This window comes from Manis pentadactyla, chromosome 13, assembly GCF_030020395.1.
Source record: "Manis pentadactyla isolate mManPen7 chromosome 13, mManPen7.hap1, whole genome shotgun sequence".
NCBI classification, from domain to species: domain Eukaryota; kingdom Metazoa; phylum Chordata; class Mammalia; order Pholidota; family Manidae; genus Manis; species Manis pentadactyla.
Genome location: NC_080031.1, coordinates 30,015,143 through 30,037,963, shown reverse-complemented (window position 1 = coordinate 30,037,963; position 22,821 = coordinate 30,015,143). Strand labels below are relative to the sequence as shown.

The 22,821-nt window shown below is 35.4% G+C and overlaps 1 protein-coding gene across 6 annotated transcripts in view; it reads left to right on the top strand.

The window, feature by feature from the left end:
• DCUN1D5 (defective in cullin neddylation 1 domain containing 5) overlaps positions 1-22,109 on the top strand; it is a 32,283-nt gene extending 10,174 nt beyond the window's left edge. For all 6 annotated transcript variants that reach the window (XM_057490361.1, XM_036902770.2, XM_036902769.2 and 3 more), the window contains 4 exons: positions 18,174-18,282; positions 18,369-18,473; positions 19,986-20,088; positions 21,781-22,109. In XM_057490361.1, the coding sequence (XP_057346344.1) occupies positions 18,174-18,282; positions 18,369-18,473; positions 19,986-20,088; positions 21,781-21,836 (373 nt within the window). In that variant the 3' untranslated portion in view covers positions 21,837-22,109. The remainder of the gene's footprint in view (positions 1-18,173; positions 18,283-18,368; positions 18,474-19,985; positions 20,089-21,780) is intronic.
• Positions 22,110-22,821: the final 712 nt, after the last annotated feature.

The window sequence follows — 22,821 nt, the reverse complement described above, 5'->3', positions numbered from 1 at the left end:
CTTCCTACCTTAATTAGCTTTTTAAGAGAAGGATAATATATACAAATTGTATGCAGATAATATAAACTACTTTTCATAGAGCTCAGTCTGTTTTACTGAAATTTATATCAGTTGTAAAATGACTTAATGTAAGGCATTTTATTGGCATTCTAACTGCTTTTTGTACTAATTCTAATGCTTTCTTTGTATACTGTTTTTTTGAACAGCCCAGATAACAAGTGTTTGTATATTTTTAAGACAGAAGTTTCTAATTATTTGTTTTGGCATAACTTAAATAATATAAAGAACCTTTGTATAACAGAAATGAGTAATCATAAAGCATTTCTAATACTACTTACTATTGAATAATAAGTAGCATATGGCCTTGGTGTAAGAATAGAACTTGACTAAACCATAAACATACTTTTTATTAGTACATCATTCCTATATGAAATTCACAAGCTATAAAAAATAAAAGCAATTATTTAGCACTTAAAATTGACCCAGGTTTCTGTTTTACTCGTTTACTATTCCCCGCACATCTGCCTATAACTCTGTAGAGGCTTGAAGCTACTCAAATTACAAAGCACTTTTGACTGGGAAAATAGTTGTTTTTTTCCCACGATCTAAATTGCTATGTGAAGTGCAAAGTAACTTTTCTTAATTGGCTAAGTCTTATTACTATCTGAATCTTCTTGTAAGATACTTGATAGGAATAATATGTTTAAAATTTAAACTAAGAGAGATGAAAGAATCTGTATGTCTTAATTTTTAAATTTATGGTTGTCTAGTGTACTTGGTTTTATAATCATAAAATATAAAACTTCACAGACTTGATTACTTTTATAGATTTTTTTATATTTTAAGGATTTACTATAACCTGGGCATAGTTACTGATGGTCCTTAAATTATCTTAATATAGTTACCATTTATTTCAAATTAATATTAACCCCTAGGAAACTTTAGTAGAGCTCTGCTAAAGAATAGAAACAGAATGGTAATTAAAATATATACTCTGGTCAAGCAGACTATAATTAAAGTCTGTAATTATATTTTTAAGAGTTTCAGAATATTTTTTTCACAGTTATTTATTTTAATGGTTTATTCATAAAATTAATGTTTTTTCATTCATAGTTTCCATAACTGAATTGTCTATCTCTTTCATGTGAATTTATGGATATGAATCTGTATATAATAAGGCTAGAATGGCCGTTTTGTAAGTTTCAGGGGATGTAGTTGCCATATCCTTTCCAGGTATTTTGTTCTGTGTAGTTTTCATCTTTGTTTAGTAATAGACCAGTTATCCTTTAAGTCAGATTTAATTTAACAGATATTTATATTAAACATGTAAATTATATAAGGTACTGTGCCACCTACTGATGATCACAATGAGGCATAAGACATAGCTCCTGCCCTTTAGTTATATTGTAATAAAGCAAGGAAGGCATTACAATCCTATAACCATACATCCAGGTAGAATGTGACAAGTACTGGAGAGAAGTGCAAAATACTTTGGAAGCACAGCTGCTAATAAGGTAAATCTCAGCTGAATAGATAGAAAAATCTTTATAGGTGTGGTATTTGAGCTAGATCTTAAATAATTACTGGGATTTTGATGGTTGAGAATACAGGAAATGTTTATGAAGTTGACATGTGAGCAGAGCTTTGAGGAAGGAAAGCATATGTTTGAAGGAATTAAGTCTGGTTTGTTAGAATCAAAAGATACCTACAGAAAATTGACAGGTTTAAATACCATAAGGTTGGAACAATGGCTATATTATAGAAGGTTTTGGCTATCATTCTGAGAGAGTTTAAGCCATATGTTAGAGATATTGGGTAACTATCAGATATTTTTGAGCACAGGAATCATCAAAGATTTGGGGGATATTTTTCAACAGAGCAGCTTTAATGTTTTAAGGTCATAGACTTTGATAACCTTATGAAAACTGTAGACCTTATCCCCATTAAGGTGCACATACGCTGTTACACATAAAATATTGCACATGGATCTTCCTCTTTCTTCCATATATAGATGCAAAATGCCAAGGATACTTGTAAATTTTTGTTCAGGCATTTCTTACTGGAGTGGAGAACTTGCCTTATGTCTGTTAGGTGAAAGTTTGGTGTTGGAGGAAGGGTGAAATATCACACTGGTTGAGAAAACAGCATAGAAATTTTTGAGAAGACTGTGCTTGATTATAATGAAGAAAAGAGGCAAAAGGATAGCATCAGACAAGAATGGCAATAACTAAGCTGCCTGACAGTAGATGATAAATTGTACATCTTCTGATCACTGTAGTGAGCCCTGGACTTTGAAGATTAAAGGCAATAATCTGCCTTGACTTTGAGAGAGGAATGGGGAGCATTTATATGACTATTTTTAGTTGGGATGGAAGATTGGTAGAAGGGATGCTCTGGTGTGCATGATGTCTAATTGTCATTCATTAATCATTTGGACACAACTACCAATTGCCATTAGCATTCTGTCTCTCTCCTCTCACCCAGGGCAATCATGACAATGTAAGAGTGTGCCTCCTTTCCACATTTCCAAATACCCCTGAGGTGTACTATATTTTTCTTGTTGAGAGACCTGATTCAGAGAAAGTTCTAAATCCAGAAATTTGTGAATAAAGTTCTTCCTGTGACACATCAGTGTGTCATGGCATACTTACTGGGGCATACTGATGAATGGAGAAAACCTCACTTAGATTTATTACATAAATGATTCTTCTCATTTTATTTAATTTTTTTATTTTTTTATTTTTATTTTTTTTCTGGATAATTATTTTCTATTGAAGGGTAGTTGACACACAGTATTACATTAGTTTCAGGTGTACAACACAGTGATTCAACATTTATATACATGATAATTCTAGGTACCAGCTATCACCATACCAAGTTGTTACAATATTTTGACTATATTCCTTATGCTATACATTACATCCCGGTTACTTATTTATTTCACAATTGGAAGTGTGTGCATATATATATATATATGTTTTGTTGTTGTTGTTGTTTTGTTTTGTTTTGTTTTGTTTTTTTGTTTTTGTTTTTTTTTTGTTTTTTTTGTGAGGGCAACCATTATTGATCAAATGGTTGTTAACAACAATAAAATTCTGTATAGGGGGGTCAATGCTCAATGCACAATCATTAATCCACCCCAAGCCTAATTTTCGTCAGTCTCCAATCTTCTGAAGCATAACGAACAAGTTCTTACATGGAGTACAAATTCTTACATAGTGAATAAGTTACATGGTGAACATTACAAGGGCAGTCATCACAGAAGCTTTCGGTTTTGCTCATGCATTATGAACTATAAACAGTCAGTTCAATTATGAATATTCACTTGATTTTTATACTTGACTTATATGTGGATACCACATTTCTCTCTTTATTATTATTATTTTTAATAAACTGCTGAAGTGGTAGGTAGATACGAGATAAAGGTAGAAAACATAGTTTAGTGTTGTAAGAGAGCAAATGTAGATGATCAGGTGTGTGCCTGTAGACTATGTGTTAATCCAAGCTAGACAAGGGCAATAAAACATCCATGTATGCAGAAGATTTCTCTCAGAGCAGGGGAGGGGAGATTCTAAGCCTCACCTCTGTTGATCCCCATTTTCTCACCTGATGGCCCCCCTGTGACTGCCTGTCTTAGGTTGTTCCTCCCTTGAGGAAACTTACCCGTCTCTGGCTAACCAGTCATCTTCCAGGGCCATACAGGGAAATGTAAAGTTGGTAAGTGAGAGAGAAGCCTTATTGTTTGAAAAGGTTAGCTTTGTACATCTTTGCATATTTATGCCCTGTGGCTTCTATGCCCAGCATTTGTCTTGAGGTGTCTTTACCACTTGGAAGAATTATGATACTCAGTAAATTCGATATGTGGCACGAATTCTATTTAAGGGTTGTAATTAGGTAGGAAGAAGAAAAGCTATAGAAGTAGCAGGTGGAAGAAAACCTGGGAAGATTGATTATTTCTTTGACATATCTTCTTGTAGAGTAACTTCAGCATGTGTAGGTTTTAAACTGCTAATTAAATTGTGCACACACATTAACATAATAGGAGTACAGTTACTTAACCAAAGCATACCTGTAATTACCAGCCATCTCCAATGAAACCAAGAAAACCAGTTAGGCACCTTAGGCATTTGTGAAAACTTATCTGTGATATGGTGGATATTGTCCAACTGAACTTGAACAGTCTGAGAAAAATCAGACAAATTAAAACAACCCATTCCCGGGGACTGTTCACATCCCATATGTTCTTTTAACAGTAAATAGTCTGTAGTTGTAAGATTTGGAGTGCTTCAGTTTGCACTTCTCCTAATTGTTGGTTGAGTTCCAACAGTATAGATCCAGTCAAATTTGTTGTTTTACTGTATACACAGGCCAGCTTAGATATCTCCTTCTTCATTCCCATGGCAAGTCCAGGAATTGGTGGGATGAGTGCATCTACACCTGTAGCACTGTGTGGATCTTTGTTGGGGTTTTTTTGATGATCATCTTCTGGCATGAGTCTTCCCAAGAGTGCTGATGTTGGAAGTTCTTTTTCATATCGTATCTTAGTTCATTTTCGGGGTAGCCAAATTAGGCTTTGATTCTCTGTATAAACACAAACAGACCCTTTGCCTACACTTTTATATGCCTTTTATATCATTGTGTAGAACTCATTGGAGGTCACCACACAGGAACTGCTTTTTTTTTTTTTATCATTAATCGACACTTACATGACGAATACTTTGTTTACTAGGCTCACCCGTATACCAGGTCCCCCCTATATACCCCTTTGCAGTCACTGTCTATCAGCGTAGCAAAATGTTGTAGAATCACTACTTGTCTTCTCTGTGTTGTACAGCCCTCCCCTTTCTCCCACCCACCTATGGATGCTAATCTTAATACCCCCCTTTTTCTCCGTCCCCCCGTTATCCCTCCCTACCCACCCAACCTCCCCAGTCCCTTTCCCTTTGGTACTTGTTAGTCCATTCTTGGGTTCTGTGATTCTGCTGCTGTTTTGTTCCTTCAGTTTTTCCTTTCTTCTTATACTCCACAGATGAGTGAGATCATTTGGTATTTCTCTTTCTCCACTTGGCTTATTTCACTGAGCATAATACCCTCCAGCTCCATCCATGTTGCTGCAAATGGTTGGATTTGCCCTCTTCTTATGGCTGAGTAATATTCCACTGTGTATATGTACCACATCTTCTTTATCCATTCATCTACCAGTGGACATTTAGGTTGCTTCCAATTCTTGGCTATTGTAAATAGTGCTGCGATAAACATAGGGGTGCATTGGTCTTTCTCATACTTGATTGCTGCATTCTTAGGGTAAATTCCTAGGAGTGCAATTCCTGGGTCAAATGTTATGTCTGTTTTGAGCATTTTGATGTACCTCCATACTGCTTTCCACAATGGTTGAACTAATTTACATTCCCACCAGCAGTGTAGGAGGGTTCCCCTTTCTCCACAGCCTCGCCAACATTTGTTGTTGTTTGTCTTTTGGATGGCAGCCATCCTTACTGGTGTGAGGTGATACCTCATTGTAGTTTTAATTTGCATTTCTCTGATAATTAGCGATGTGGAGCATCTTTTCATGTGTCTGTTGGCCATGTGTATTTCTTTTTTGGAGAACCGTCTGTTCAGTTCCTCTGCCCATTTTTTAATTGGGTTATTTGTTTTTTGTTTGTTGAGGCGTGTGAGCTCTTTATATATTCTGGACGTTAAGCCTTTATCGGATGTGTCATTTTCAAATATATTCTCCCATACTCTAGGGTTCCTTTTTGTTCTATTGATGGTGTCTTTTGCTGTACAGAAGCTTTTCAGCTTAATATAGTCCCACTTATTCATTTTTGCTGTTGTTTTCCTTGCCCGGGGAGATATGTTCAAGAAGAGGTCACTCATGTTTATGTCGAAGAGGTTTTTGCCTATGTTTTTTTCCAAGAGTTTAATGGTTTCGTGACTTACATTCAGGTCTTTGATCCATTTTCAGTTTACTTTTGTATATGGGGTTAGACAATGGTCCAGTTTCATTCTCCTACATGTAGCTGTCCAGTTTTGCCAGCACCATCTGTTGAAGAGACTCTCATTTCGCCATTCTATGTCCATGGCTCCTTTATCAAATATTAATTGACCATATATGTCTGGGTTAATGTCTGGATTGTCTAGTCTGTTCCATTGGTCTGTGGCTCTGTTCTTGTGCCAGTACCAAATTGTCTTGTTTACTATGGCTTTATAATAGAGCTTGAAGTTGGGGAGTGAGATCCCCCTTACTTTATTCTTCTTTCTCAGGATTGCTTTGGCTATTCGGGGTCTTTGGTGGTTCCATATGAATTTTTGAATTATTTGTTCCAGTTCATTGAAGAATGTTGCTGGTAGTTTCATAGGGATTGCATCAAATCTGTATATTGCTTTGGGCAGGATAGCCATTTTGACGATATTAATTCTTCCTAGCCATGAGCATGGGATGCGTTTCCATCTGTTAGTGTCCCCTTTAATTTCTCTTAAGAGTGACTTGTAGTTTTCAGAGTATAAGTCTTTCACTTCTTTGGTTAGGTTTATTCCTAGGTATTTTATTTTTTTGGATGCAATTGTGAATGGAGTTGTTTTCCTGATTTCTCTTTCTGTTGGTTCATTGTTAGTGTATAGGAAAGCCACAGATTTCTGTGTGTTGATTTTGTATCCTGCAACTTTGCTGTATTCCGATATCAGTTCTAGTAGTTTTGGGGTGGAGTCTTTAGGGTTTTTTATGTACAGTATCATGTCATCTGCAAATAGTGACAGTTTAACTTCTTCTTTACCAATCTGGATTCCTTGTATTTTTTTTTGTCTGATTGCCGTGGCTAGGACCTCCAGTACTATGTTAAATAACAGTGGAGAGTGTGGGCATCCCTGTGTAGTTCCCGATCTCAGAGGAAAAGCTTTCAGCTTCTCGCTGTTCAATATAATGTTGGCTGTGGGTTTTTCATAGATGGCCTTTATTATGTTGAGGTACTTGCCCTCTATTCCCATTTTGCTGAGAGTTTTTATCATGAATGGATGTTGAACTTTGTCAAATGCTTTTTCAGCGTCTGTGGAGATGATCATGTGGTTTTTGTCTTTCTTTTTGTTGATGTTGGTGGATGATGTTGATGGACTTTCGAATGTGCCATCCTTGCATCCCTGGGATGAATCCCACTTGGTCATGGTGTACGATCCTTTTGATGTATTTTTGAATTCGGTTTGCTTATATTTTGTTGAGTATTTTTGCATCTACGTTCATCAGGGATATTGGTCTGTAGTTTTCTTTTTTGGTGGGGTCTTTGCCTGGTTTTGGTATTAGGGTGATGTTAGCTTCATAGAATGAGTTTGGGAGTATCCCCTCCTCTTCTATTTTTTGGAAAACTTTAAGGAGAATGGGTATTATGTCTTCCCTGTATGTCTGATAAAATTCCGAGGTAAATCCATCTGGCCCGGGGGTTTTGTTCTTTGGTAGTTTTTTGATTACCGCTTCAATTTCGTTGCTGGTAATTGGTCTGTTTAGATTTTCTGTTTCTTTCTGGGTAAATCTTGGAAGGTTGTATTTTTCTAGGAAGTTGTCCATTTCTCCTAGGTTTCCCAGCTTGTTAGCATATAGGTTTTCATAGTATTCTCCAATAATTCTTTGCATTTCCGTGGGGTCCGTCGTGATTTTTCCTTTCTCGTTTCTGATACTGTTGATTTGTGTTGACTCTCTTTTCCTCTTAATAAGTCTGGCTAGAGGCTTATCTATTTTGTTTATTTTCTCGAAGAACCAGCTCTTGGTTTCATTGATTTTTGCTATTGTTTTATTCTTCTCAATTTTATTTATTTCTTCTCTGATCTTTATTATGTCCCTCCTTCTGCTGACCTTAGGCCTCATCTGTTCCTCTTTTTCCAATTTCAATAATTGTGACATTAGACCATTCATTTTATGATTGCTCTTCCTTTTTTAAATATGCTTGGATTGCTATATACTTTCCTCTTAAGACTGCTTTTGCTGTGTCCCACAGAAGTTGGGGCTTAGTGTTGTTGTTGTCGTTTGTTTCCATATATTGCTGGATCTCCATTTTGATTTGGTCATTGATCCATTGATTATTTAGGAGCGTGTTGTTAAGCCTCCATGTCTTTGTGAGCCTTTTTGCTTTCTTTGTACAGTTTATTTCTAGTTTTATGCCTTTGTGGTCTGAAAAGTTGGTTGGTAGGATTTCAATCTTTTGAAATTTACTGAGGCTCTTTTTGTGGCCTAGTATGTGGTCTATTCTGGAGAATGTTCCATGTGCACTTGAGAAGAATATGTATCCTGTTGCTTTTGGATGTAGAGTTCTGTAGATGTCTATTAGGTCCATCTGTTCTAGTGTGTTGTTCAGTGCCTCTGTGTCCTTACTTATTTTCTGTCTGGTGGATCTGTCCTTTGGAGTGAGTGGTGTGTTGAAGTCTCCTAGAATGAATGCATTGCATTCTATTTCCTCCTTTAGTTCTGTTAATATTTGTTTCAGGTATGTTGGTGCTCCTGTATTGGGTGCATATATATTTATAATGGTTATATCCTCTTGATGGACTGAGCCCTTTGTCATTATGTAATTTCCTTATTTGTCTTTTGTTACTTTCTTTATTTTGAAGTCCGTTTTGTCTGATACCAGAATTGCAACACCTGCTTTCTTCTCTCTGTTGTTTGCTTGAAATATCTTTTTCCATCCCTTGACTTTAAGTCTGTGCATGTCTTTGGGTTTGAGGTGAGTCTCTTGTAAGCAGCATATGGATGGATCTTGCCTTTTTATCCATTCTATTACTCTGTGTCTTTTGATTGGTGCATTCAGTCCATTTACATTTATGGTGATTATTGAAAGGTATGAATTTATTTCCATTGTAGGCTTTAAGTTTGTGGTTACCAAAGGTTTAGGGTTAGCTTCTTTACTATCTTACTGTCTAACTTAACTCGCTTGTTGAGCTATTATAAACGCGGTCTGATGATTCTTTATTTCTCTCCCTTCTTATTCCTCCTCCTCCCTTCTTCATATGTTGGGTGTTTTTTTCTGTGCTCTTTTTAGGAGTGCTCCCATCTAGAGCAGTCCCTGTAGGATGCCCTGAAGAGGTGATTTGTGGGAGGCAAATTCCCTCAAGTTTTGCTTGTCTGGGAATTGTTTAATCCCTCCTTCATATTTAAATGATATTCGTGCTGGATACAGTAGTCTTGGTTCGAGACCCTTCTGTTTCATTGCATTAAGTATATCATGCCATTCTCTTCTGGCCTGTAGGATTTCTGTTGAGAATTCTGATGATAGCCTGATGGGTTTTCCTTTGTAGGTAACCTTTTTTTTCTCTCTGGCTGCCTTTAATACCTTGTCCTTGTCTTTGATCTTTGCCATTTTAATTATTATGTGTCTTGGTGTTGCCCTCCTTGGATCCCTTGTCATGGGAGTTCTGTGTACCTCTGTGGTCTGAGAGGCCATTTCTTCCCCTAGTTTGGGGAAGTTTTCGGCAATTATTTCTTCAAAGACATTTTCTATCCCCTTTTCTCTCTTTACTTCTTCTGGTATACCTATAATTCGTATATTGTTCCTTTTCGATGGGTCACTCAGCTCTCTTAAAATTCTTTCATTCCTGGAGATCCTTTTATCTCTCTCTGCATCAGCTTCTCTGCGTTCCTGTTCTCTGTTTTCTAGTCCATTAATGGTCTCTTGCATCTCGTCCATTCTGTTTTGAAGTCCTTCCAGAGCTTGTTTTAGTTCTGTATTCTCCTTCCTTAGTTCTTACATATTTCTCTGCAAGTCCATCAGCATGGTTATGACTTTTGTTTTGAATTCTTTTTCAGGTAGACTGGCTAAATCTATCTCCCCAGGTTCCTTCTCAGGTGAAGATGTAGCAGATGCAGAAGCTGTCTGGGTTAGTCTTGTCTGGATCATATTTTTTTGCCTTTTCATGTTGACAGGTGCTATTGACTGTCAGCTGGGAGGGCCAAACTTTTCACTTGCTACTGGCCTTTCTTTGCTGGGACAACAGCGACCCCTAGTGGCTTGTGTTGGGTAATTGCGTGTAGACTGGGTCTTTGTGTCTTGCCTGGCTGGAATGGAGGAATTTCCCTTTCTGTGGCCATTTTGCCTTAGGCTGCTTCTCTGCTTTCACAACGCCAGGAGGGGTAATAGACGGGGGGGCGCTGTTTGGCTGTTTACCTCCGTGAGGGGTCTCAGAGCTGTTCCCCAGGGGTTTAGTGCGCCCGGTTTTCCCTGTAATTTCCAGCTGCTGAACTGTGACCTGTGTTGTTTCCGTCTAGCTGTTAAGTCCCTGTCCCTTTAAGACTTTCAAAAAGCCCCTGCTTTTCTTTGTCACAGGGGCATCAGCTTCGGCACCCGCTCAGAGGTCTTGCTGCCCTGTTCCCCCAGTATCCAGGGCCCCATGCACGCACTGTGTCTGTGCTCTGGTGCGGGTGGCTGGGGCTGGGTGTTCACCAGTCTTGGGCTCCGTCTCCCTCCCGCTCTGCCTATTCTTCTCCCGCCCGGAGCTGGGGGGAGGGGCCTTGGGTCCTGTCGGGCCGGGGCTTGTATCTTACCCCTTTCACCAGGCGCTGGGTTCTCGCTGGTGTAGCTGCAGTCTGGCTGTTGTCCTGTGTCTTCTGGTCTCTCTTTTAGGATTAGTTGTATTTGTTGTATTTTCAAAAATATGTATATTTTTGGGAGGAGATTCCCACTGTCCTACTCACGCCACCATGTTGGCTCCGCCTCTCTTCTCATTTTAAATTCTTAAAGGAAGCAGAAATGTGGAAGGCTCCCTTGTTAATCATATGTTTAACAATACTCAGGAAATTAATTTCAGAGTCCTAATGTTGAAATTTAAACCCAGTTCCTCTCATTTTAACCACAGTGGCCTTGGAGAGTAGTAGTATATTGTGCTGGTGTTCCCTAAATCTGTGTGGTTTAATCTGGTTGTTACTCAAGAGAACTGTCTCTCGCTTTTCCATGCTATACTAGTTAAGTGTGCATTTCCTTTAATTCAGGAGAACTACTCTTTCTAAATTTCCCAAATTATGAGCTATTAACATTATAGATTCTTCAGAGTCTGTTTTGGGGCTAAATTAAATGCAAGAATTTTGTTGTTTTAATGACTGGGTTTGTTCACTGGTTTTGCTGGGTCTTTTGAGTCTTTGTGATGTTGGTAATGTGGAAATTTGTGCTCTTGTTTTTTTCACTCTTTTCTAAGAAAAAACATTAATTGTCATTTATCTATTAGATTTTCCTCTGCTCAAGATTTAGATAAGCCATTAGGAATGTAGGAAATAGTTTGGACAGAGCCATCAGTATGTAGGTAACTTTTAAGCCATTTGCCTCAAAAGTAACATATCAACCTAAGAACCATGCTAAGTATTTAACATAGATGTCTCATTTAACTCAAATATCTATCTCATTTCATCTTGTGATTGTCTGTTACTGTTGTTATAATTCTAAAATGAGGCAACTGAGGTTGAGAAGGTGAAATATGTGCCCAAAGCCACATGGAAATGGCAAAGTTGGGATTTTAAACAGTCTTCGACTTGAAATTGTTCTTTTTTGTCTCTGTATTAAGCTTATTGACACCACAGCCTAAATAATGTTGCCGTGTGTACCTATAGAATGTCATATATTTGGAAAAGATGGTCATTTCTTGGATTCTTATCTCCTTAGTGATTAGTCAGTCACTACTTATGCACTTTATAATTTTGTTTGTACTACAATTAACCACTAAACTCTGGGTAGGAATTTGGAAACTTTTTATAATGAAATATATCTTGTACTTTATAGTTTATTTTTACTATTAATACTTATATTTAACAAATAATTTTGGAATGCTTCTGTATACCAGGCCCTGTTTTAAGCTATGAGAATGATTTTCAAATTCTGGTGATAGTAAGAGGAAGAACTTCTGAATATAGGAAGGCATCTTTTATCTTTTTTGTCTCCTTGAGTCTGTTGAAGTTCTGCATGAGATTTTGTGTTTGAAAATGTCAGTCACATTACTTTAAAAAAAAAAGATGAAAAGCACTGCTGTAAGAAGCTACAAAGATTTAGAAAATAAGGCACCTGCCTAAGATCATGAGGATGAAGGGAGTGCCTGTAACTAGTTACTTAAAATGCAATACTTTTTAAACATTCTTTGCTGGTAACTCTGAAGATCTTGACATTCATATTCATATTTTCAAACAGCATTTTAAGTAGCATATAACTTAAGAATGTGTTTCTTTTACATATCCCTTGGGGTAGAAATTAACTACATTTTCAACTTTCATTAAAACTTCATTTTTCACACAATGAATTTTTGTACCAATAGAAGCCACTTACTGAAATATTAAATATAAATGTTAGATTAAAAACTACTTTTAAAAAAGTATACCTGAACTTGACTATAAATTAAGGGAAATAATCAGAGGCCAGAAATGATGCAACATGGTGATTCCATAGGGATATGTAAGGTGGCATCATCGGGAAGACACCTGCCTTTTTCTAGTTACCTAGAGTCTGGCTATTAGGCATATTGGGAACAGGAAACAAAGTGCAAGGCCAGAGTAGGTGAGAATCAGATAAAAAACTCCCACATTAGGTCACTGATGCCACATCTATACATTACATGGAGGTTTGATTGCTTGGCCTTGGTTCTTGGATTCTTATCTCCTTAGTGAGTTGAAAGTAAAGGGCTTCTCACTGAGAGAATTCCTAGTCAAAAGCTCTTGTCATGCACACTTAGGGCTGAAATGTAAAATTAATTGTCCCAGGTGAGTTGTATTCCCATGTGTGTAATGGAAGCAAATCTGTACAGGAGTGCATTTTAAACAGAGACCTCAATTTCCGCAGAAAAAGGTTCGGTGATTATTAGTTAAAGAAAAAATCACTAATACTATGAAACAGACCTTAAACTTCAGAACCAGCTCTTTAACTAATATTTTGAATTATCACAATCTCAGTATAAAATAACTTCATTTAATGTTTAAAGAAAATGAGGAATGGTCTCAGATTATCAGATTTCAAATAATTAAATTTCTAAAAAAAATTAAACATTTAAAATAGTCAATGGATGAGCTACAAGGAGATAGATGTAAAGTAAGAACAGTTACTGACAATATCTGAGGAAAACAGAAAAAAGAGGCTAAGAGACATAGTGTATAACATAGATTTTTCTCTATAATCTAGATACAAGTCCTTCATCAAATAAATGAATTCCAAATATTTTCTCCCACTCTAGCTTGTGCTTTCATCCTCTACAAGGACTTTTGCAGAGCAAACGTTTTTAATTTTGATAGAAGTCTATTGATCAGTTTTTCCTTTGGAGAATTGTGCTTTTGGTGTCAAGTCTAAATATTCTTTGCCTAGCACTAGATGCTGAGAATTTTCCTACATTTTTTTCTGGAAAGTTTATATTTCTACATTTTATATTTAAATCAGTTATGCATTCTGAGTTAATTTTTTTTAAAGATGTGAGACTTATTATTTCGGTTTATTTCTTTGACTGTGGATGTCCATTTGCTTTAGTACCATTTTGTTGAAAAGTTCTTTCTGCCATTGAATTGTTTTAGCATCTTTGTCAAAAATCAGTTGGACATATTTGTTGTGGGTCTGTGTCTGGGTTCTCTATTCTGTTGATCTGTGTCTTACCTTCTGCCAGTGCACACCGTCTAGATTACTCTAGCTGTATACTAAGTCTTGAAATCAGGTAGACTGATTCATCTTTTTTCAATTACAAATTCAATTTTTTAAATGGTTTATAAGGCCACTCATGTTATTTTTATCATATTGTGTGTGTTGTGACAGTGTCTTTTTTTAATATCATATTGTGTGTTGTGACAGTTTCTTTTTTTTAAGGAATTTGTCCATTTCACCTAAGTTGTCAAATTTATATCCTTTTGATATCTGCAGGTCTGTAATAATATACTTCTTCCATTCCTGTAAATGTTGTCTTTTTTCTTTGTCATTTTTGCTAGAGACCTAGAGACTTGTCAATTTTATTGATCTTTTGCAACAAATTAGCTCTTTCATTGATTTTCCTCTTCTGTTTTTAATTTCATTGGTTTTTGCTCTCAATTTACTTTTCTTCTGGTTGCTTTTAGTTTATATTGCTCCTAATTCTAAAGGTAGGAGCTTAGATTTTTTGATTGGGTCTTTTTCTATTTTCTAATGTTTGCATTTAATGTTACTAATTTCCCTCTTAGCATTGCTTTGTATGTCACAAAATTTGATATGTTGCAGTTGCATTTTAATTATACTTTTCTATTTCCATTGAGACTTGCTCTAACCATGGATTATTTAGCAGTTTGCTCTTTAGTTTCTAAGTATTTGGACATTTTCGTGTTAACTTCATGCTATTTCTAGTTTGGTTTCATCATGGTCAGAGAGCATATTGTATGATTTCAGTTCTTTTAAATCTTTCAGTGTTTGTTTTATGTCTCAGGATGTGGTTTCTCTTTGCTTGTATTCTATAAGCACTTCATAATACATAGAAAATGTTTTATGTTCTCACTTAGTGAAATGTCCTGTTAATGTTGATTAGATACTGTTAGTTGATGATGAATTCTTCCATATGTTTGCTTGATGTTCTCTCCAATTTTTCTATCAGTTGCTGAGTGATGGGTGTTGAAATCACTAACTGTAATTGTGAGTTTATTTCTTCTTTCATTTCTATAAGTTTTTGCTTCACATATTTTGCAGCCCTGTTGTTTGGTGCATACACATTTAGGATTATGAGATCTTGGTGGATTGACCTTTTTATCATTATGTAATGTTCCTCTCTGTTCTGAGAATTTCTTTGCTCTGAAGTCTACATTAACTGATATTAGTATAGCCACTACTCCTTTCTTTAACATTTCCACCTGTCATTTTCCATTTTACGTTCAGTGAGCCTGTATCATATTTGAAGTCAGTTTCTTCTAAATAGCATATAGTTGAGTCTTTTGGGGGTGGGGTGGCATTCTGTCACTCTCATCTTCTAATTGCCACATTAAGATTACTTAGCTTTAGTATGATTACTGATAGCTTAGGGCTTAAGTCTGCCCTGTATTTCAGAATTCAAAATTTCCAATTGATCCTTTTTCATATGTTTTTTTCCCTAGGCTTTATATTTCTTTGCTGAGATGTTCTGTCTTTTCATTTGTTTTATTGTGTTCATAATTGATTATTGAAGCATTTTGTAATAGCTGCTTTAAAGTCTGTCAAATGTACACATCTTTGTCATTTCAGTCTTTGCATCTATTGATTGTCCTTTTGCATTGTGTTTGAGATTTTGGTTCTTGGTATGACAAGTTACTTACTTTTTAACTGAGACCTTTAAATTTTGAGTGTTGTGGTATGAGACTCTGGATCTTTTTAAACTTGTTTTAGCTAGCTTCCTATAATACCACTTTGGCAGAAGTGGGGGCCACTGCCTCATTACTTCCAGGTACAGGTAGAAATTGAAGTTCCCAGCTCTGCATCCATTGACCTCTGAGGAAGGAAGTCTTCATTACTGTTGTCAGGTGTGAGAGTTCAAGGTCCCCACTAGGCCTCCACTGATACTTTCTTGTTCCCCAGGAAATTCACCAACGACAGTACTGGGGTGGTGACCTTGTTGTTCCTGGTTGATGGTGAAAGCATTAACTCTTCACAGGTTCCCTTCTGACACCACCCCACAGCGGAGAATTGGCTGGTTGTTCCTACCTGGTGGGAGTGGAAGTTCATGTTCTCCATTTGTTTTCCGTGGACTCTGCAGGAGTTGAGGAGGAGGCCTCTCTCTATCCTGGTGAGGGTGGACCACTCAGGTCCCCATTCAGTCTGCCAGCAATGGTGGGGGTTGAGCCAGTTTCTTTCTGTGGTATTTGATTGGGTTTTTTTTTTTGGTAAAAGTTTTTTGTTGCTAGGCTGCTTGCTTTTTGCCAGAAGGAGAGCAGGCTTTCACTGTTGTTTGTTTTGTCATTTTGTGTGCCCCCATTGGTATTTCTGGTTTTTCTGACTCCTTCAGCTCCGAGTCTGGGATAGTTGAGGCAAAAATAAACCCAGGAAACTCACTACTGTATTGTTCCTTGGAGTCTTTCAGTTATGTTTGTTTTTAAATAACATCTCAGGCTTGTAGTTGAATTAGCAGGGGAGAGATAGGGAAAAGTACATCTACTTCATCTTCCTGGAAGCGTAAGTTACTTCTTTTACCTATTAAAAGGAAAAAACAGCAAATCTGCCCTTTCCTCCACATCCCACTCTTGTTAGTGCCTCTTTTCTCTGCTCTCTTTCAGACCAAACTCTTTGAAAGCACTTGTCTATACTTATTTTCTCCAGTTCCTCTCTTCTCATTATCTCTTAAACCTATTCAAGTAAGACTTTTATCCCTCCCACTCTTCTGAAACCACTCTTTATCAAGATGTCATCTCCAAGTAAATAATCAAAGCAATAATACTTGTATCAAAACTGTGGCTCATGCTAAAACTATACTTGAGGGAAAGCTATAGCCATAAATGTTATATTAAAAGACAAAAACATCTGAAACTGAATGAACTAATACCTAATTTTAAGAAGTTAGATAAAGGATCACCCTGAAGAAAGAAGATAAGTTGTGTAGACACTTGTAAAATAGATGCAAATCTACAATTAAGAAATTAAATTCTGGCAAGATGGTCAAGAAAAAAAAAGGGAAAACTATGTAATAATGCATATAAGAAAATGTTACAAATAATTTTAATTGACACTTGAACAAAATTATGTGTGAAATAAGCAGATTATCAGAAAGCATACAGATGCCCATAACTGATAGAAAAAGAAATAGAAATGGTCCTGTAACCATTAAAAATGCTGATTATTTAATAGTTAAAAGTCTTTCCTTCCCTCAATGAAAATGCCCACGTGACTTTTCAGCTGAGTTTGGGCAAATGAGAATTACAGTATTCAGCAAATTTTTTCAGAAAACAAAAAAAGATAATAATTCTCATTTCATTTTTCTGAGGCTTATGCTATCTCTAAATTTGTTATCACAACTAGCAAAGAGAGTGTGAAAGAATGAAATTTACAAGCCAGTCTCACTTATGAACAACAGAAAAATATAGCAGTATATGAAACAGGTAACATGACCAAATTTGGCTTATTCTAGGAATGCAAGATTTAATCAACAATTAGAAATTTATACAAAATATTTACACCTAAATAAAAGTATAACCACTAAGCATCATATTGTTGATTTAGAATAGTGAAAGTCTTAGTTAAATCTGAATGCTAGGTGTCTGTAGTATATGATGTGTACTAAAAGTTTTTAGTAGAATACTGTGGGTCATAGTAGATGGATGACATGACTAATCTGACTGAACAGAGTCAGATGGTCTCTCAGAGATGGCAAAATGAAAGTTAGGTTTTGATGAGTAATATTTTGTCAGTATGTTGGAGGGTACAGAATTTCAGTAGAGAGAAAATAATACTGCAGCATATCAGGATGGTAAGTGAATATGACTAGAGCACAGTAAAGATATTTGGATTAGGCAGGAGGGGAACCTGGAGATTTGTGCTAGTTGTGGTAGGCTTTCTCTGCCTTGCTTCTTGCTAAGCATGGAATGTATCAATCAACCCAGTGAGAGTCAGAAAGCCGGTAGGGTTTTGAGCATTCCATTTATGTAGCTTCTTATATTTTAATGTCTTATCTTTGGAAATAACATGTATAATTTGTTTGCATTCTTTTGCATATGTACCCTTATTTGAATTGAGGTGCTGCTACTGATATACCTTTATTTTTTGTTGACTAAAAATATTGGAGTCTGAATTTCTGACTGAAGCACTGATAAAATGTATTGATTTCTACTGTGTTACATCCTAAACTTTTAAAACCACTCATGGGTAATCTCTTTCACCAAGCTGGTGCCTGAGAACTTTTCAGTGAAATATGTGACAGGCCTGATTAATTTGTTCTGCTGTCTTTTTAACTTTATATGTGGTAAAAGCACATTTTAATACATCTCGTTATAAGAGATATTGATGATTTTATGCCAGTTTTTTAATTGAGTTCTTTTTTGTTTTGTTCTTAAGTCATTGGAGTGAGTTTTCATTGTAATGTTTTCTTTTTTTCCTATTTTATTGCATTGGTGCATACCAGGCAACAAGTTTTGTTACTCAGTTTGTGAATCAGAATTTTAAATATATAAATGCACTCATTTTTTTCTTAATGCTTTCCTTCTAACCCCCTAAAGATGCTTTTATATATTTTTTGATTATATAATCTGTTTGAATTTGTTTAAGGTGTGACTGCACAGAAAAGTTACAGAACAAATTTGACTTTTTGCGCTCACAGTTGAATGATATTTCTTCATTTAAGAATATTTACAGATATGCCTTTGATTTTGCAAGGGTAGGTAGAATTTCCATGGTTTCTAATTTTAATATTAAATTGATCTTGAGACCACACTTAGGAAATTTTTTTAAATTGTAATTTAGGATAAAGATCAGAGAAGCCTTGATATTGATACCGCTAAATCTATGTTAGCTCTTCTGCTCGGGAGGACATGGCCACTGTTCTCAGTATTTTACCAGTACCTGGAGGTATGTGTTTTATGTATTTGTTTGTTTGTTTGTTTAGAGAACATTACTTAAAAAATTAACTCTGATTGAAAATATACCTTTAATTGAGGAAAAACAAATGTGCTTTTGAAAAAAATCTCTTAATAGTAGAAAATTTCTGTTAAAATGTGTGCATACTGTCATTTTCATTTTTGACATGGATTGATGTTCATTAATATATTTTATATATAAGATATTTGGATTCCATCCCTTGCATCCCCTGCCTTCCCCAATTAAAAAGTTCAAGAAATATATTTTAGCACAGATGTTCTAGTTTCTTTGGTTTTAGGCCAGGAGGGAATTGATGCTATCTCAACACAATCTCAAATCTAAATCAGGTTTCTTTCTGTTACACAGGTCTTAGGCTGAAATCCACATAAAAGAACTAACTGTAGTAATAAAAATTTCCTTTTTACTTAGGCTCAATCTAAAGAATTAGAATAAAGCTTTTCATATCTTATGTCCACAAATAATGTGAATGGCTATAATACTGTACTTAAATGTCTTGATTACTAAAAAATGTATGTTGAATTTATGAAGAAAGTGTTCTTTTAGAAGGTTTATCATAGCATCTACTATAGGCAGTGGTTTTAAAAAGATACTTTCTTTTCATTGCTTTGTTTGGTTTTCTGTTTTTATGCCTTTTCAACTTTAGGTTTTTTTTTTTTTTGGTATAGCTATTTTTGCTTTTTGCTTTGAAAATAATTTCTCATAAGGCTTAACTGTTTGTCATAGCAAGTTCCCCAGAGTAGTTTTGTTTAAAGCTCATGATAAAAGGCAATAGCATGAAAAGGTCTTACATGAATGGGGTTTTGTACACACTTAAATCTTTAAGCCCAATAAAGTAGATGCTTTTGATGGATGTTACCAATCTTCTTCCTATTATTAGTTTGAGGCAAAAATAAGTGTAGCAATGTAAAAAGATTCACCTCTAAAGGGAGCAGAGAGAACTAAATATTTTCAAATACTTGTTTTGTGGAGGGTATTTGGCATACATTATCTTTTAAAATCTTTATAACTCCCAAGGTCACTCACTTCAGTGGCAGAAGTAGGATTTGAACCTAAGCCTGTATACTCTTTGCACTGCCTCCAAAGATGCACCTTCAAACATGGCCAAACAGTAAATCTCAGGCAAAGAAATAATTTACTGGGAAGCAGCATGAGGGAACTTAATGGATATAGAAAATGTTAAATATCTTGATCTCTTTGTTGATTACACAAGTATATATGTAGGATAGTCACTGATTTTTACTGTTAACTATTAGTACTCTTGATGCTTTTGTTAGTCCTCAAAAATGAAAGAAAAAGGAAAAAGAAAGGATGATGGGTCTCTGAGGATTCTCTTAAAAAAACACAAATAATATTATTAAAAGAGAAATAAATGTTTTAGGAAAGACCAAGTCATAAAAAATGTTATAACTAGATTTATTGAAGTGAAATATTAATAAATTATGCTTTTTTCTGTAATCCAAATATTTATATCATTTTCTACAGCAATCAAAGTATCGTGTTATGAACAAAGATCAGTGGTACAATGTATTAGAATTCAGCAGAACAGTCCATGCTGATCTTAGTAACTATGATGAAGATGGTGCTTGTAAGTACAATATGTTTTCCTATAAAAATAAAATTCTTATAACTATTGCATGAGAAAATAATTTGTGTAGCATTACCGTAAAGGATTTAAACTTAATGGTAACTTGTATTGTTTTACTATTACAAATCCATGCTGGTAAAAGACATGTTTTCAGTTCCTCAGTAACAGAATTATAGCTATATTTAAATTATACTTTCTTCATCTAGAAGCTAAAATTCTGCTTAATTTCTGCCTTTCATGGCATTTTCCTATGGAAGAAAAGTTACAGGCATGATTTAAAAAATAGGAAAGCAAAACCTCAGCTACAATAGAAATAGCTTCAAAGTTAACATCACAGTATCCATTCACAGTACAGCAAATAATGTCAAAATAACTTGCCTCAGCAGTTGAGTAAACAGATAGTGAAATATTTAGTTTTTCAGTCCTTTAAAATATATGCCATTCTCTTTGGTGGAAAGGCAGATTGCCATTAAAGCGATCTTTGTAATGATAAATTATTTAGGTAACCAAGTTAGTTCTCTAGAACTATAAGTTTTCATTTCCAACCACCAGTGTGGTTACATGTGTTGTGTTATTGTGAAGGGTCACAGTAAAAGGTACATTGTTCCTATATACATAAACTTTGATATTGTGGGCTTTTTTCTGTGACACTGAAGAAGGGATAACCATTTCTCCCTATATATAATGTGTCCTCCCCCTACAAAATGGTGTAAGATTTAATAATATTTTTAGAAATAATACCTTGCAAGCAGTAAACAGGCAGCACAAGAACTGTGTATGGCCTGCAGATGTGTATATTCATGTATGTTTCAAGTCAACATTAAAAACTGGGAGATTTTATATAAAATTAAAGCTTCCAGATTTTGAAAAATCAGAAATTCTGACAAAACGGTACCTGTGTTCTTTCACAGCAAATAGTGGCTTATGTTGAACTTGTTTTCCAGTGTGCTAGTCCCTAATATGCCAAAAAGTAGACACTTTCCCATTGCCATTTATTATTGTGCTTGTCTGCTATTTTTCTTAGAGGAGAGAAATAATGTCTATCAAAAGCAAGGGAAAAAGATCACCAGAGGGTTGTATATTTTAACAGAAATAGGACAAATGTACTTCTTTGTGGCAATGAGTTTTCCTATATTAAAAAATACTAACTAAAAGATGAGCTCATTTAAATTGCTTACCTGTTTTTTACAGGTAAATGAGTTTGAACTCTTGATTATATAAATACGTTTTTAGAATAGCTCTTAGGTATTTATAAGATATTGTGTTAAGATTCATACTAAGGCTTGTTACTGGAACAATGTCTCTAATATGACCACCCCTTCAACAAGCCTACACATTTCTTGGTGAGGTTCCATGGAAATAGTGCATTAAGTATTTTTCAGATTGTTTAATAATTGAATAGTAGAATGCTATAGGCAGTTAGGAAGAGGGAGATGTGAACATTGACTTGGTTATTGGAGAATACATGGAATACTTAAATCTAGAGAAGGAAGTTGCTGCAGATACCTAATGTGAAAAGTTCCCTCTGTCAAAAAAGAAAAGTCTAAGAAAGCAAAGCACCAGAAAATTGAAGTGGGAGGAGGCTGAAAGCAAAACACCTGAAGAAGGGGAGGGTCAGTCCTTTTCATCATCCCAGAGCTCGTTTGGAGAGATGAATTCACTGAATTCTCACAATTGTTTCTTTATTTCTAGGGCCTGTTCTTCTTGATGAATTTGTTGAATGGCAAAAGATCCGTCAAATGTCATAGCAAGAACTATTTGTGAAGAAAATGCAAACCTTTTGATGCCCACGTGTGTGCAAGCTAATGAGATGAGGGGGGAAAAATCCGAAAGGGTGCATTTTCATTCATATGAAAGACTTCTCATAGTACTTTTTTTTTCCTTTTTTTTAAAGGACGTTTTCTTGTTACATGTGATGGGCATTGAGCCACAACTTCTGAGACTGAATATTGAAATTTTTTTTGAGTTATGTTGGTAACATTTATTTCAGAACAATAAAGATTCAGATTTGTGACAAAGGCCTTAAAGTGAAGATGTCCCTTGAGTGTCAGAGTGGTATTTATTTTTGTAAGTTTTAATTCTTGAAATTTAGAGGTTCTTTCTCACCATGAATTTATGGCATTTTAAAGATTTTAAACAGTCTTAATATTTGACAATGAAGTCTGTTGATGATATGGTTCATTATATTCATCTTTGCACAGTTAGGAAGAATATTTATTTGCCTTGATTTCTGGGTTAATTATTTCCTGATGCAGCTAATAAAATACATTTCTGGATATTGGAAATGCTTCAACTTTCAGCTCTACCTTTCTGCAAAGCCTGCCAAAGTCTTATGCACATACTTTACCTGAAAAGTTTGGAATTTGAAAGACTTTCCCAGTTTGTTTTCTAACCATTAAATAGTATTGTCATTAAGCATAAATCAGCACTGCATGTATATTCCTAATGTAAATTTTTCTGTATTCTGTCAGTTAAAAAAGGTCCCATTGTATTTGAAAGAGCAGTTCTTGTATTAATGATCTCAAAATCAGACAGCCTTATGAAGGAATTAAGACCAGTACTGAAGTAGAATCATTATTGTTATTAGTGTCATATATGTGATCTCTTTAACTGTCATTTGTGGCATAGGGAGTTTTGTTTAAGGCTTTTTAGGGAGCGTTTCTTAAAAGAACCTTAGTTCTGATGTTGTTCAATTTAGTTAAGATATATAGGAAAAGAAGATAATAGAATAAT